At 44.0% G+C, this 16,563-nt stretch overlaps 1 protein-coding gene across 4 annotated transcripts in view; it reads right to left on the bottom strand.

Annotated features, from left to right (window-relative positions):
* Window positions 1-4,670: 4,670 nt before the first annotated feature.
* Window positions 4,671-16,563, bottom strand: part of TRPA1 (transient receptor potential cation channel subfamily A member 1) — a 913,216-nt gene continuing 901,323 nt past the window's right edge. For all 4 annotated transcript variants that reach the window (XM_086965876.1, XM_086965877.1, XM_086965878.1 and 1 more), the window contains exon 28: window positions 4,671-6,324. In XM_086965876.1, coding sequence (XP_086822002.1) covers window positions 6,108-6,324 — 217 coding nt within the window. In that variant the 3' untranslated portion in view covers window positions 4,671-6,107. The remainder of the gene's footprint in view (window positions 6,325-16,563) is intronic.

Genomic DNA, 16,563 nt, shown 5'->3' on the forward strand with positions numbered 1-16,563 from the left:
CAGGAGGAAAGAGGATGAAACATCAGGATTAAAATTGACCTCTTTAAGTTACCAGTTCTAATTCTATATAAAGGATAATTTACAACATGTGTGTTTCAATGTCTTGCAGAATGGGGTTTCAAGCTTCTTGAGAGATCTGAGTGGAGTGGAGCTACTCCCATACTTTTAGATGGCTAAACTTGGATTTTAAAGTTCATATATAAATCTTACTGAATAAAAAACAAATGGACACAGTAGCCAAATTTCTGCCAACATGTATCTTTTAAATTGCTTGTTTTGTATTTAATGTTTTATGCAGAAATGTTTAAAGTGTTTATAGGTTCAGCGTTGAAGTTGTTGGGTCATGAGCATCAGTGAGTCGAGTATGTGGGAATATGAGATCAAGTTGTGGAATATCTATTAAGAGTACAGATTTAGGGGGAAAATGTCAATCAATAAGGTATTTGTGTAGCGCACTACACACCAGTGAGGGTCTCAAGATGCTGGGGGGTGGGGTTATGTGCATCTTCGTCTCATCCGAAGAGCCAGGACTTGAGGCTCTACCAGAAGGCTTGCAGTGTGGGGGCTTTCCAATGGTGAGAGGGAGTTCATTCCAGGTCTTTGCCGTGATGTAGGGGAACAATCGCACCCTGCGCTGGCTCCGCGGATACGTGGGATTTCAGCTAGGGCAGGAATTGTGGATCAGAGGATTCTCTTGGGTGCGTAGGAGATTATTTTGTTGAGGTATTGGGGTCCGATGCTGTGGAGGGCGTTGTAGGCGTGAGTGCGGAGCTTGAAGGTCACTCTCTTTTCGATGGGGAGCCAGTGGATTTCCCGTAGGTGTTAGGTGATGAGGTGTTGTCATGGGATGCCAAGGACAAGTCTAGCTGCGGCGTTCTGGATTTGTCTGGAGTTTGAGTAGTAGAGATTTGTTTATTCCTTTATAGAGGGCCTTTTCTGTAGTCCAGTCTGCTGGTATTGAGTGCGTGGGTGATGATCGTTCTGGATTCGGGGGGATCCACTTGAATGTCTTGCAGAGTATGTGGAGGGTGTTGAAGCATGTGGAGGATACGGCGTTGATCTGTTGGTGCATGGTGAGGGAGGATTTGTGTATGATGCTGAGGTTGTGAGCATCGTCTGTGGGTGTGGGAGGGGCGCTGAGGGAGGTTGGCCACCAAGTGTTGCCCCACTCTGAGGTGGTGAATCTAGGGATGAGGACTTCTGTTTTCTCTGAGTTGAGCTTTAGGCAGCAGTTGCTCATCCAGGAGGTGAAATCTTTTATAGCTTCCTGGAAGCTGTGTCTGGTGATGTCGGGTTCGTTGGTGAAGGAGAGGATGAACTGGGTGTCTTCGGCGTAAGATACATGGCTGAGTCTGTGTTTTCTGACCATGGTGGCGAGAGGGGCCATGTAGATGTTAAAGAGCATGGGGGTGAGTGAGGATCCTTGGGGTACTCTGCAGCTGGTCTTTGTGGGGTTGGAGAGGAAGGGTGGGAGTCTGACTTTTTGTGTTTGGCCAGTGAGGAAGGAGGGAAACCAATTGAGGGCAGTTCCACAGATGCCGGCGTCATGGAGTCAGGCTGTTAGTGTGTGGGGGGAGACTGTGTCAAAGGCTGTCAGAGTTCTAGTAGGATGAGCGCTGCTGTGTGGTCCTGGTCCAGGAGGGTGCAGATGTCGTCTGTGGTGGCTAGGAGGGTGGTCTTGGTGCTGTGGTTGTGGTGGGATCCGGATTGGGAGGAATCGAGGACCGAGTGGGCTTCTATGAAGTTAGTGAGCTGGTTGTTGACAAACCTTTTGGTGACTTTGGCTGTGAAGGGGAGGATAGAGATGGGTTGGTAGTTCTTGAGGTCCATTGGGTCTGCAGTGGGCTTCTTGAGGAGGGAGTTGACCTCTGCACATTTCCAGTCATCCAGAAAAGTACCTGTTTCGAGGGAGCAGTTGGGGAGTACGTCATAGTTCAGATGTGATGGTTGAGGTGGCTCTGTGGAAGATGTGGGGCGGGCAGGGGGTGGTGGGTGCTCCTGAGTAAATACATCTCATGGTATCGGCAGTCTCTTCTGTGATGACAGGGGTCCAGGCAGTGGTGGTAGGCTGGGTTGCGTTGTCCGTAGGAGGTGTAGGGTCAGTTCCCAGGTTCTGCTCATCGCAGTTGCTGTTGATAGTTCTGATCTTGAGATGAAAGTAGAAGCCGAGTTTGTTGCAGAGGAAGTGGGAGGGAGGTACGTTGGAGGATTCGCTGGGTGATTTGATGAATTCTTGAATGATGCTGAATAGTTCCTTATAGTTGAGGGAGTTGGTGAGTATTCTATTCTGGATGAAGTTCTTTTACATGGTTCTGATGAGTTGGTGGTGTTCTGTCATGGTGGTCTTGTAGGCAGAGCATGCTTCTGGGGTTTTTTTGTTCCTCCAAGCTTTCTCGAGTCTTCGGCAAGCGTACTTGGATTCTCGGAGGTCGTTTGTGAACCAGGTGGCTTTCGTGGTGTGATGTCAGTTGGAGATACGGAGGGAGGCGAGAGTGTCTGCGTAGTCAGTGATCCATCTGTGACATGTGTAGGCCATGAATTTAGCGTCGGTTGTGGTGGGGGGAGGAGCGTGTTGAGGGCTGAGTTGAGGTGCTCCCCTGTGATCATGCTCCAGTTCCTTTGCCTGTGTGCCGAGGGCTTGGAGAAGGAGAAATGGACGCGGCGGTGGTCCATCCAGATGGGTTGCGTGATGTGGCTGAAGCAAATTTTGTGTCCTCCAGGGAAGATGGGATTGAGGGTATGTCCTGCCTTGTGGGTGGGGCTGATGACAAGCTGTCTCAGCCCGATGTTAACAAAGTTTTCCAGGTCAGCGGTGGAGTTGCGTTCGCTGGGGTTGTTGAGTTAGAAGTTCAGGACTCCAAGGAATACGTAATCTGTGGATGCGATGGAGTGGGGTGCAATGAGGTCTGAGATGGTAGTGGTGAACGTGGCATGCGGTCCGGGAGGTCTGTAGGTGAGGGTGCCACGTAGAGCCATTCTGAGGTTGATCTGGATCTGTAAATGTAGGTGTTCCATGGGAGATGTGGAGTTGTTGGTGCTGGATGTGGTGAGTCGGAGGGAGTTTTTGTGTACGATAGTGAGTTTGCCTCAGGTGGTTGGAGCAGTCTTTCCTCTGGATCTTGTATCTGTTGGAGACGACGGTTGCAATGTCAGGTGTGGAGCTGGCGTTGGTCCAGATTTCTGTGAGGAAGGCAACGTCGGGCGAGAGGGTGCTGAGGAGGTCCCAGATTTCTACAGCATGTCTGTGCATGGAGCGAACGTTGAGGAGGATGCAGCTTAGGGGTTTGGGTGCTCTGGTGTCCGGTGGATTGGTGGTGGTGGTGGGTGTCCAGAGGTGGGTGAAGGTGTTGTGGCAGTGCCGGTAGGGGAACTGTCATTGGGTGGTGTTGACAGCTGGCAGTTGTTGTGTCTTCCGGGGTTGAGTGCATGGAGTGTTGCAGAGTAATAACTCTGGCAGGTCAGAGGACCAGGGTTCCTGGCGCTGGCTGTGGTAATTAGGAAGAGCACTAATGACATGGATTGCATTCAAAATAGCCAGTATATAGTGAAACACAACATAATTGAGTTGCACAGAACACTGAGGAAATTTACAGGAGATCAGGGATAAGAGCGAAATGTAAACTTGCACATATTCGATCTAGATTTTGAGGGGTATAAATTCTCTGATAATTTGTAATTGGTTGGAACTTTTAAGACCCAAGAAGAGCACATGAAGCAAACTCTAGAAAAGCTAATGTAGGACTAGATGAGAATGACCTTTGTGGTGCAGAGCTTTTTCAGGGACAGCTGTTAAAATAAAGGAGACTACTTTGATTGGTGGACCTTAGTAAGTCAGAGTATGAATAGTAGCAGTCCATAATTCATAAAGGGTACATGAAAAATTAGGACATTTAACTTTGTTTTCAATACAGAGACAAGAAGCAGGACAATTTTATTGTATTGTTTAAGGCTTTGGTTACAATCTCTTGTGTGTGCCATGAACTGTGTTGGACGTCACAAGCTAGGCAACCCTGCTATTTTTAACATTGTAGGATATTGCATCAGACTAAAAGCTAAATATAATAGACAATGTGTCACTTTTTACAGTATGGTAAAACAATGAAAGAAGCAAGGGGCGATGGGTGTGAGCCCCCTTTTTCCTGGAACCTATTTTTATTCCAAATAAAAATTACTGGGGGGACACAAGGATGTAGTGTATACTACGTGAGGGGCAATACCACAGCTAAATTCCTGGGGAAAAATATAAAAAGTAGTTAAGACATTGCACTCGTCCTTGCATTGTTAAGAGTAGCAATGAGATTAACCAATGATGTTAAAACGAAGACACCAGATAATCTGGACATTCAAGCATAAATGAAATAAATTAATGGTTAAATTGAAACTATCACAGCGTGTTATTCTGGAATCACTGTTGTATCTCTGAGGCAACAATCGGCCATAAATAGTAGATAAAAGATAAGGCAAGATGATTGATTCTAGTCAGCTATAAAATGCCACTTGTCTATATATTAATTAAAATGTTTAGTAGCATACCCAGCTGCATGAAGAACATACCAGTCAAGAATGGTGAAAAAAATTCAGTTCTGCCCCATCATCTGAACAAATGACTGACACTATAAAATGCCATGATTTTAAAATCAATAAAAGATTACAAAAAACTCAGGTGCTCGTTTGTCAAGTACTTGTCAAAGACATAACATAAACATTTATCATACATACAAAACATACTGCTTTGTCTGTAGGGTGTGACATGGTTATCAGTGAAAAAGAAACAAGGTCTTGCCTTTCTCTGCTGTCATAATCATCAATCCATAAAGGAAACTTACATATGCATCAATCATGGGAAAAAGGATGCCATCTCACTTTGTCTCAGGGAGTGACAAAGGAATGCATATCTAATTGTAGAGAACAAAAAAGAAATGGAATACAAGGTGAATTTGTAGAGCGCTACATGTCACCCATGAGGGTAGCCATCCACAAGGAGTGGATCAGGGTGGACAGCACAAAGTGCTGGAAAGAAGTGGATGGAGAGAAATGAACATGGAATGTAGGTGATATATCTTTTTTGGCTACACTTTAATATTTTGATGTACATATGGATTAGCGACTTAGCAATGACATCCATGCCTGTGTGTTTGCAGTGACTACAGCAACCACAGCATCATCCTAGACAGCAAGCTCACAATGAAAAGCCAGATCAACACATGCTCCGTGCTCACATGCTCCGTAAGATTTTCGTATAGCTCCCCATCAATGCCAGACAAACCGTCACCCAAGCCCTAGTCACCTGCCAGCTGGACTACAGCAGTGCACTCTGCACTGGAATAACCTCGCACCTCTTAAAGAGACTGTTTACCATTCAGAAGTAAGCTGCCTGACCTATCCTCTACCTCCTGACGTGGACCCACATTACTTCCCACCTCAGGAAACTCCACTGGCTCCCCATCCAGAAGAGATGCCATTTCAAGATGCTCACCAACACCTACAAGGCCTTTCACAGCCCTGGACAAGCATACACCAACCACCGGCTGAACTTCCACCAGAATCTTGCGTTCTGCCTCCAGCGCACTCTGACACACCCCTCGCATCTTCTGAAGCAGCAGCGGAGGACTTTCCTTCTCCTACCTCGCAGAGAAGTCCTGGAATGGCCACCCTCTTCACCTCCAGACTTCACCCACTCTATCTGGATTGAGGAAAGGACTCAGGCTGGCTGTTTGACTAAGACTCCTATACCTGGATAACCTCACGGGTGGTTAGCCATGCTCTACAAGTCTTGCTTGATTTGATAACATCTTGTGATTTCATCAGTGTGTACTACATACTGTATTTGTAATTGCCTTTTTGCACACTTTATTTCAATATGTTTAGGATTATATTGGCATACTTTTCCAATTAGATATCATATTTCTTTAATTACTTTTGCTATTTTATACGTTTATTTGTCAATCCAAATCAACAATAAAAATGATCGTTTGAATAATTGATGAATCCCCTACGACTTGACCTGAAACGCTGAAAAAGGAAACAGCAGATATCAGTCTATTGTTTGATATATCTACATGTGGAAACACAATATCTCAAAATAGTATCGTTCTTTTTTTAAAGATCTATTTGCACGTATAGCTCGAAACATCTTTAGCTTTGACTGCTTTTAACACGCAGTTCCATTTACTTTCTTTGCGGTTCAGTGCCTGTTTCATGACCTTGGAACTTTGCTGATCCTGTTCTTCTTCATCTTCAGCCTCTGTAATGATTTCCATTTTCTGCAGGATCAATTTAATTAGTTCATTTTGTTTTTGAAGTAGAGACGACATATCTTTCATCCTAAAAGAAACGGGAGCACATTAGTGTTAGATATTCATATTGTAAGCGCTAAAAGCCCATCCACAGAGGAGAGAATTATGTTATTATACATTCCATTTGCATTAAATTCATTTTCTTCAGTATTTAGCAAATCAGCTGTGGTCTCTTTTTTCTTGTTTGTTCATCACTTTCTTTGCTCATTGCTTTAATTTCAATATTATTCTTATGGAAAAGTCTTGGGCCTAGATGTTTCAAGATTCCATTTTGCGAATCTTAAATAGCGATTTTTTGCGAATCGCTATTTAGAATTCGCAAAATGGAATGTATGTAAAAAATTGCATTTTTTTGCGATTCCTTATTTATCTTTATTTGCGAATTCGCATTTTGCGAATTCGCAAATAAGGAATCATTCCCCATGCATTCCTATGGGCCAGGAGGCCCATAGGAATGATTGTGCAGTAATTCTCAAATTGTGAATTCGCAATTTGCCAATCGCAATTTGAGAATTATTTCAAGGGTGCAGAGGTGTCTCATGGACACCCTGCTGCACCCCTGAAACTTACATGTGTGTGCATATGGCACACATACATGCCCTATGGGCATGTATGTGTGTCACATACCACCTTCAAAATAGTCATATTTTGTTTTTTAAAAGGATTTCGCAAATTAACACGAACCTCAAATTGGTGTTAATTTGCGATTCCTTAACCCGAATTCGCAATTTTAAAAAGTTTCATACATGCCATTTAAGGAATAATGCATAAGCAAAATAAGGAATCGCAATTTTTTGTGATTCCTTATTTTGCTAATTTCTGATACATCCCAAAAGATGCTAAATGTCCGTTTGCGATTCCTTAAGGCCGAAATTCTGCGAATTTCGGCCTTAACGAATCGCAAATGGCTTGATACATCTAGGCCTTATTTCCTTATCCTGTTATTATTGTTCAATTGTGTGTTTATGTCATACACATTCTTCGTTGCATAATAATTTGCAAAATGTATGACTAAAAGTTTTAAATCCAACGCCTGAGTATATCGGACACTTGACTCAAGGTTGTATAGTAGGTGCTCGTTGAATACTGACTATTGATTCTTTTATCTTCATGCAGTAGTTTCAGAAAGATTTAAAAGCTCGGTGTCTGCACGCATGCTAATGTGCTGACATATCTATGACATACTACTAGAAAACGTCCGTTCTCAAACAAAAATGACCATAGCCTACATTAGACTTCCCCGACCTAGGGCATTCAGATGTGATGTTATGTTATGTTATGTTATGTTATTTATTCTTTTGTATAGCGCAACGGTTACTCAAAAAGAGTGTCCCGGCGCTTTAGGTAAGGGGAACTGATTTCTGAATAACACAACACAGTTAAAAAGGTTGAAAAGCAAACAGACAAAAGAGAGGAACTGCTAGCAAACCTATTGGGTAAACAGCCAAGTTTTAAGACCTCTTCTAAAATCAAGGAGAGTAGTCGCCCCCCGCAGTGGGAGCGGTAGTGAATTCCACATCTGTGGAGCCAACAAACTGAAGGAGCGGCCGCCCAGGCGAGCCCTCTTAACACGCGGAACGACGGCCAAAAGTAGAGATTCAGACCTCAGCGAGCGGGCCGGGTGATAAAAGGCCAGTCTTTTTTGGAGATGTTTTGCTCCCACGGCATGAAGCGCCTTGTAGGCCAAAGTCATAGCCTTAAAGGCGATCCGCTTGCGGATGGGTAGCCAGTGCAGCGTCACCAATAACCCGGAAACGCTGGTACGTCTATTTAGGCCAAAGATGGCCCTGGCCGCCGCGTTCTGGGCAACTTGGAGCCGCTGCAACAGGTACTCTGGCAGGCCCAGGTAAAGAATGTTGGCATAATCCAACCTGGAACCTATCAGAGACTGCACAGTCAGCCTCCTGTGCTCCTCCGACAAGAGAGGCAGAAACCTCCGCAACATTTTTAAAAGGCCGAAGCAGGTGCCAGTCACCCCCAGGATCTGGGCTTTCATCGTCAGCCCCTTGTCCATCTTGACCCCCAAGTTTTTAGCCATGGGGGAAGAACCGGACGGAGGGAACATGTCGATGGGCCACCAGGCCTGCCAGCTAGGCTCCGAATCGCACCCGAAGAAGAGTACCTCAGATTTGTCGGAATTGCACTTGAGGCTGTTCAGTTGGAACCATCTGAACACAGCCACAAGGCAATTCCGGATACTCTCCCCGTCAAAGTCGGCCCCTCTCTCGCAAGAGAAGAGGAGCTGGGTGTCGTCGGCATATGACACGATCCGGGCACCAAACGACTCCGCCACCGCCGCCAAAGGGGTCATAAAGATGTTAAAAAGGGTCGGGCTCAATATAGAGCCCTGAGGGACCCCAACTCCCAAAGGCGGCATCACAGCGGTGTCAGATGATGTCCAGACCGTTTGCCGGCGGCCGGCTAAAAAAGACGAAAACCATCTGAGCACCGTCCCCTGAAGACCAATCTCAAAGAGTCTTGCGAGCAGGCCCTCATGGGGGACGGTGTCAAAAGCCGCCGACAAATCCAACAACACCAACATGACTTTGCCCCCGGTATCCAACACCCCTTTGATGGTTTCAGAAACCTCAAGGAGCGCGGTCTCGGTGCTACGATTTGAACGGAAGCCCGACTGGGAGTCATGTAAGATCTCATGGGACTCCAGAAAATTGGAGAGCACCGACTGAACGTGCTTCTCCAAGATTTTTACAAGGGCCGGCAGCAGCGAAATTGGCCTGTAATTGGCTGGAGCTTTCGGGTCAAGTCCCGGCTTTTTCAGCAACGGGATGACCATTGCCTGCTTCCACACTGGCGGCACCACTCCCAGACTCAACTAAAGGTTGAGAAGAGGGTGCGCCAGTGGATTAACCACCTCTGCCAATTTACCCAAGAGCTTAGCAGGGCAGGGGTCAAGCGGAGACCCAGATTTTAAATTGCCCATAAGCGCTAAGGAGGCGGGGGCTGGCAAAGATGGAAACTCGGCCAATATGGCGCCCTGCACAACTGGGGGAGACGTACCAACCTCGGACATCGGCGGTCTAGCAGGTACACCAGATGGAAAAGAGTCCTGGATGAGTTTAATCTTGCCTGTAAAAAAACAAGCAAGATCCGCCGCCCAGGATTCTAAGGGCCCCTCTTCCGATGCAATAGTCCGAGGGGAAATGAATTCTCGTACAATGGTAAAAATCTCCTTACTAGAGTTCGAAGCCGCTTCGATTCTCCCCGCGAGATAGGCTTTCTTTTCGAGGCGGATGTCCCGGTGGTAAGCTTTAACCAACGCCTTATAGGCAGACCTGTCCGAGCTATCATAGTGTGCCCGCCAGGCCCTTTCGGCTACCTTGCACTGCTGCCGCGTAGCCCACAGTGCAGTAGTAAACCAGGGGGCCGAGACCCGCTTTGGTGTCAGGCGGGGGGGCAACATCGGGGCCAGGTCATTAAGCCTCTCCGTCAGCCATTCCTGCAGGGACTCCAAGTCTCTCTCCAGCTCACCTGACAGAGGACAGGGGTGAATCGAAGCGGCCTCTCAGATCTCTCAGAGTGGTCATATTTATATGGCACATGTTTTATGAAAATTATTGTGGACATATGAAATTAATTCTGTATATATAAAAGTCTTTTTAAGATAATTTGATATCAACTAAAGATTTTGTGAAAAGAAAAAATAATAACAAAAATATATTTTTGATAATATACATGTGTGTATTACTATCTTTGCATAGATATCTATGATATGGCTGCAGCACATATGTACAAGTAGCACCTCTGCCCAGTGCTGAACCCTTTTTTCCAATTGAGCAATATGAGTGACCAGGCTATATGGCCACTAACCCTCGGCTTGACACAATTTACTACACCCACAGTCCCTGTTTCCATTCTGTACCATCAGCCAAATATGTATGCCAACTAAAACACACTTAGGCCCCTGCTCTATCGCTAAAAGGAAGTCATCGGATTTATGAGGGAGCATACCATTTTACTACTTGGAACGTGTGTGGGCTCCAAATTAAGGCTTCAAAATACCTCTGTTGCTGATGTAATTTGTGCCCAGGAAACCTGGCGTGTGGACCCAATTCATGTTGAAGATTCTCTTCCTACTTTCTAGCAGCTCCACCATCACCAGCAGGGTGGACAAAAGGGGATTTACAGATTCTTTCATTGAACCTGTTACCTTTTACCACTAGAAGGTTGGTGTCTGCCTCACCCCATGGTCAACTTCTCTGGCAGACAGTGAAGGTCCTTCACATCAACCAAACAACTACCAGCCTAGACAAGAACAATACAACCGACCCCCCCCCATAACCATTTATTTAAGGAACAGATGGGGCAACTATCGCCCTAGATTTTGGAACCAACAACAGAGTGGATAGTACCAAGAACAACCACAAAATTACAAAAATATCTTCAAACCCGAAGTTGATAGTATTGGAGAACTTAACTACCATCCCAGTATTCAATTTATCTTCGGATAGTATTGACACCAATACTGAAACACTCCTTACGAGGGGCCAATTGTTTGTTCCCACCACCACAGTCAATAAGTTTGAACTTATTAAGGACCTGTTTATCTTTTTTCAGGGAAGTAGATTTAAAAAGCTCTTCCAAACCAGGCAAACTGATGCTGATGATAACTCCTTTGGACTAAAACCACCATCAGATTTCATCCCTATTTTAGATCCTTTTGGTCCAAAGGTGGAGATTTTGGAAAACTCGTGATGTGCAAAATCCAAAAGGCCAATATGTTTGTACCTAAACCTCCTTTCAATAGCTCAAAAGAGGAAAATATGGCCCTCAAATACCCCAAAGACAATAACAGGCTTTCCATCAAGCCTTGTGATAAGGCGGGTGCTATTGTCATTTTTGACAGGGTGCATTACATTGGAAAAATTCAACACCTTTTGGGGTCACTGAGGAATTATAAGAGGATCATTATTAATCCGGAACCCATGTTGAAACAAAGGATTGCAAACATCGTGGAAAATGCGGTCACGAGTGGTGCCACCTGCAAAAAAGAGGGAGAATGTCTCACTCCAGCACACACATGAATATCCATCATCGAAAGTGTCCCCAAGACACAGAAGGACAAATTGAACCCTCCTCTAAGATCTTTCGTGTCCACTATTCGGGCAGCCACAGAACCCCTATCTAAATATGTGGATTCTTTCCTTAAGCCCATCGTTCACAAACTTCCATATTACGATAAAGACACCGGACATTTTATCTCCAGAATAGAGGAACTCCCCTTCATAGACCTGAGGGAAGTCCAAGTCACCATTGGCCTGGTGTCCTTCTATACTAATATTCTGCAAAAAGAAGCAATGAGGGTTATAGGAGAAGTCTTAGAAACAGGGGTTGATTGCACCAGCTCTTCATTTATCCTGGAGTGCTTGGACTTGTTTCTCAGTGGGAATTTGTTTGAATTCGACAGGGCTCTTTTCCAACAGGTACAAGGGGTAAGTATGGGTGCCGCGTGTGCCTCTAGTGTTGCCTGCCTGTGTATGGGCCACTTTGAATCCCATCATATCTATAATGGAGTGGCATAGTTTTTTGAAAAACTTCCTTCATTGGTCATGGTTTATCAATGACATTTTGTTGATTTGGAGGGGTGACCAGGAAACCCTGGCAGAATTCATACTATGGAGAAATGTGTGTGACCCAAACCTTAAATTCACTGCACATACAGCAATGTCAAAGTTTAATTCCTAGATGTATGGGTAGAACTTCACAGTTCCCATCTCTCAGTATCATTATACACCAAACCCACAGCCAGGAATATGTCACTACATTTTAATAGTTTTACTCCCCGGTGTTAGAAGGAGGGAAATACATTCAGTCAATTTCTAAGATTGAGAAGAAATTGTACCACCATCATGAATTTCATGACCCAAGCAGAGATCCTCAAGCACAAACTGATTGCAATAGGATATCCAACAAAATTGATCAAAGACTCTTTGAAGAGAGCATGTTCAGACCATACAACAAAGAACAGCAAGATAAACTTGCTAGCGTGACTAAATATTCTAACATTGTCAGCAAAGTTTGCCAAATCATCAATACGCAAAGGCATCTACTTAATATTATTGAAAATTAACATAAACTACCCAAACCTCTCTTCGCATTTATGAGAAACAAGAAAATACACAATCTCCTAGTCATGGAGAAGTGAACTGACAAGGGAAATTTCTGCCAAAAATCCATCACAGGATTTACCCCATTTAGGTAACCACAAGTCCTGTCAAGCCTGCCCCAATGCCATAGTGGCTGATAACATCAGGACAAACAATAGAACTGTGTTCCTTAAAAACATGACCAACTACCGCTCTTCTAACAACATTTATCTTATCCTATTCCCATGTGGTTTGGCATATGTTGGCGAAACTGGCTGTGAGTGCAGGAAGAGGATTGGCGAACATAAATCAAACATTCAGATCACCAAACATTCTGTTCCGTTAGTCAACCACTTAAAGGAGGCTAATCATACAGAGAGCGATCTGAGTTGGTTGGTCCTGGAGAAGATGATACCCCAACAGGGTAGGGACACTACTGCCATCCGTAGGAAAAAAGAAGTATTTTGTTTTTTTTCACACTTCAAACTAGAGATAAGGGGTTGAATGAACAAATTCCATGGGAGAATGTGATACTTGAGTAATTTCCCCTCCCATCTCCCCGTTCAGTTATGAGTGACCATGCATTCGTACCTTTGTCTGAACTTACCCCTCCACCCTCTTCTCTTTGGATCCGTCATTTATTCATAAGTGCCCCCTGACTTTATTAAATTTTTGGAGTGCCCTGATGCTGTGCTGTGAGAGAAGCCCCTTCCATCTGGGTGGGATCCGGTCCTTTCTTTTCCCTTTTCCTCCCCTCATTGGGGTCTTCCATTTCATTGTGGTCATAATGTTTTTGGTTTGTCGTATTTGTTTTCATTATTCCATATTTCTTCTTATTTTGCTTAGGATCTCCCTAACTGAACAGGATTGTGGAGCGCTGAATTCCAGCCATCTCTCCTGACAGGAATCTCAATATCTCTGCAGTCACGTAGCCCCTATGTGATGGTGACAACTCACCCCCCATGAGCCCCTGTGGCCTTGATACCTGCAATACGGTTAGCCCTCCAAGATGGCTGTATCTTTTTACCTATTTTGTTCTTGATTTTTTGGGCTGAGCGATTTTGTCTCTCATTACATTTCATGACAGTCAGAAAGGTTTTATTCCCTGTATAGTCACCCATGGCTCACTTGTTGTTTGGGACCTGGAATAGAGAAGAATGCTCCCGATATGACATCTGTTGGCTTCGGTATTCTAGCCTCCATCTTTACCAACACTATTGGAACTCTGTCCAGATACCTGTCAGGATCTTCTGGGATTGGCTGTATTTTTATATCCCAGTCGTTCATTTTTATTTTTATTACCTTAGGCCTCATAGAGACACCGAGATTACAGGGGTGCCTTATTTTTTTCCCCTCCACTTATTTTTATTTAATTTATTTCATCTTTAACCATTCTAATATGGCGCCCCCGCGCGAGTGTCGTAGTGATGATGGTAACCGCATCATCCAACAGGCCTAGCGCTATTTAGAGCCCGCTGCGTCTTATGGTCTCTGTTCAACGAGAGAGGTTATCCTATGGCCTCCCTGTGGCGTTATCCCCGGAGTTAAGGACGTTCAGAGTGTACTTAGCCTCCTTCTATTTATCGAGGTAAGAGTGGAGCACTTTTAGTTTGGGATTTTATTTCGCCCGCATAGCCCATATTTTGCCTATGTTGAACTTCATCATTATTGTCCGGTAATGCTCAGGGGACCGTACACGCCTTGCACACAGGGACCCGCGTGTCCAGTTCTGAGGTATGAACTTGCATGCAAAGCCAGCTTAGCTCTATTGGCCCACAAGCTTGGCGTTGTCTCCCAAATGCAAGCACTGTCCTTCATGTCAGTGTGCTTGATATATTTGAATTTGCCCTGCGCGCCATTCATGATACGGCAAAGGAGTGTGCTGCACCATTGATCGCTCCTCTGGAAACAGGCCTTTTTGTCTGTTGTCATGTTCATGTATTCAGACTATAGGGATTTATTAGCACGGTTAACCATTTTCTGTTATGAAAGACCTTACTGTTCATTGGGTCTGGTTACTTTTATTCCCCTCAATTCTATTTCCTCATTAGTATTGGGGTTCTGGGCATTCTATCCCTTGATGGGCCACCCTTTGATCTATCCAGGTAGGTCCCTTCCTCAGTAGCCTTTCCTGCACACTGAAATACTGGAAGCTTTGGGTCTGTGTTGGTCCCCTTATCCATCTGTTCAGCTGATTCGGGTGATCTTTAGTTGACTGACCCTCCTTGTTTATTCTACAGGTTTGTTTGCTATTTTCACCACTTTAGGTTAAGTGAGATTTAGACTGCGAGAGAACATATATATATCAGTTAGCCTTATGCTGGGCCATTTGATCCTTGGAATGAACTGGCTTGACTTAAATTCCTGTGGTGTCTCTTTATACCTGCTTTTCTTGATAAGATATCTGTTGATTCCACCTTTTATCTGTGACGTACTTGGATGTATATGGGGTGTTATTGATCCTGTGCTAAACTCATGTACAGTCCTGTGCTCTCTAGGTTTTTATCCATGGGTTGGTGAAGAACTGATAGGGCTATACACATCTTTCATCCTAATTCCTTTGTAAATAGATGTTGGAACACTGTTTTCTAATCTATTCACCTATGGGTACTTTTGGTATTTTTTCTTGACATCACTATTTTTCATGCACGTCTCCAGATTTTATCTTGGACATTTAATTCATCACTCCAGTGATGAACGTCCAACTCCCCTTATCTCTCCCTCTTCAGTGTCATTTGAGTCTACATTGTGGGTATCTTGGTATTATACATGAACAGCTGTTTTTATATTTTTTATATTTCCCAGGTGCACCTTCTTGTCTCAACCTGTCATTCCATCTTACTGCGCCCTGAACAAGGTGAGACACACCGTGTTTTCCATGTCTGCCTGAGACTTTCTATTTATGACATCCATTATATTGTGTCAATAAATTGTATTAACATGTTGTTACATTTGATGAAATGATAATGTGTTGATGGTATTACCATCTTACCATATTGTACATTGTGGTCTTAAACAGTTATCTCAGTGCCTCCGACCCCGCGTGGGGTGTAATCAAATGATGGAATTTGGAGACTATTGGACATGTATGATTTATGTGTATGTGCGAACAAATGAGTATGCATTGTTTTGATAGAGTGAGTGTTTTGTAGTGTGAACGTTGCACCTGGGGTTTTCGTAAAGTTTTGTATATTTTTGAATATTTATGGATTGAATATATTATGACTGTGATTTGACATAATAAATTTGATGTAATTGTCTTATAGGCATTTTTCTTTAAATGTTGCTAGTTGTTTGACACTGCATTGCTTCATTGGGTGTATGTGACTTCCTTGTGCTTAGTGTATTGGTGGTGTTTAGCTTTTTCTCAATACTTTTCAGGCAGCGTGGTTTCTTTGTTAGCTTTACTTATCATTTAAGGGTGGTCCGGATTTGGTGGTGGTCAATTTTTATAGTAGAGTGTTTGACTCTTCCCTTAGTGCCATTGTTCATGCCCTTGATGCAGGACTGGAAGCATTGTTGTGGCCAATTCACTCCCCCCAAAATTGGGGGACAGGTGATTTATTATTCAGAAATGTTACCTCACTGCACAACGAGTGTGTGGTGTATTTATTGCAGAGGTGGATGAAATTTCACATTTTCCACATACTGACTATGGACCAGCATTGAACTCATTAATTTTCAAAAGTGGTCTTATATTACTGGAAAGTAGATTTGTGGATGATAGTGAACAGATGTCTTCCTTTATTGGCAGAGAGGCACATACTATTACTGACCAGATGTTGATCTCCTCCTCTGCTGGTAATCTGGCTGGTATCCCCAGTATTATCCCAACAGCTGTTAGTGACCATAATCCACTAGTCATATCAACGTCCCTTCAGGTTAAAGGTACAAAAGTAACCATATGTATCACAAATGTCATCCGAGTCAAGCATAAAAGTGCTCGTATTAAATGGGCTGGGATTGATTCATGCAGAGTGCTGCAGAAATTGTTAAATATGAACCCAGCCAAATTCAGTTACTGCTTAAGGAGGTAGATCATGAAAGGCTATTGTATGCATTTGGGCAGACCACTAGGACACACAGCACATAACTCACAAGACCCTCAAGATAAAATATAAAAAGGAATCATGGGTGGTTTGATCATTCATGTACCCAGGTAT

The sequence above is a fragment of the Lissotriton vulgaris genome, chromosome 4_1 (genome assembly GCF_964263255.1).
Source record: "Lissotriton vulgaris chromosome 4_1, aLisVul1.2, whole genome shotgun sequence".
Classification (NCBI taxonomy): Eukaryota; Metazoa; Chordata; class Amphibia; order Caudata; family Salamandridae; genus Lissotriton; species Lissotriton vulgaris.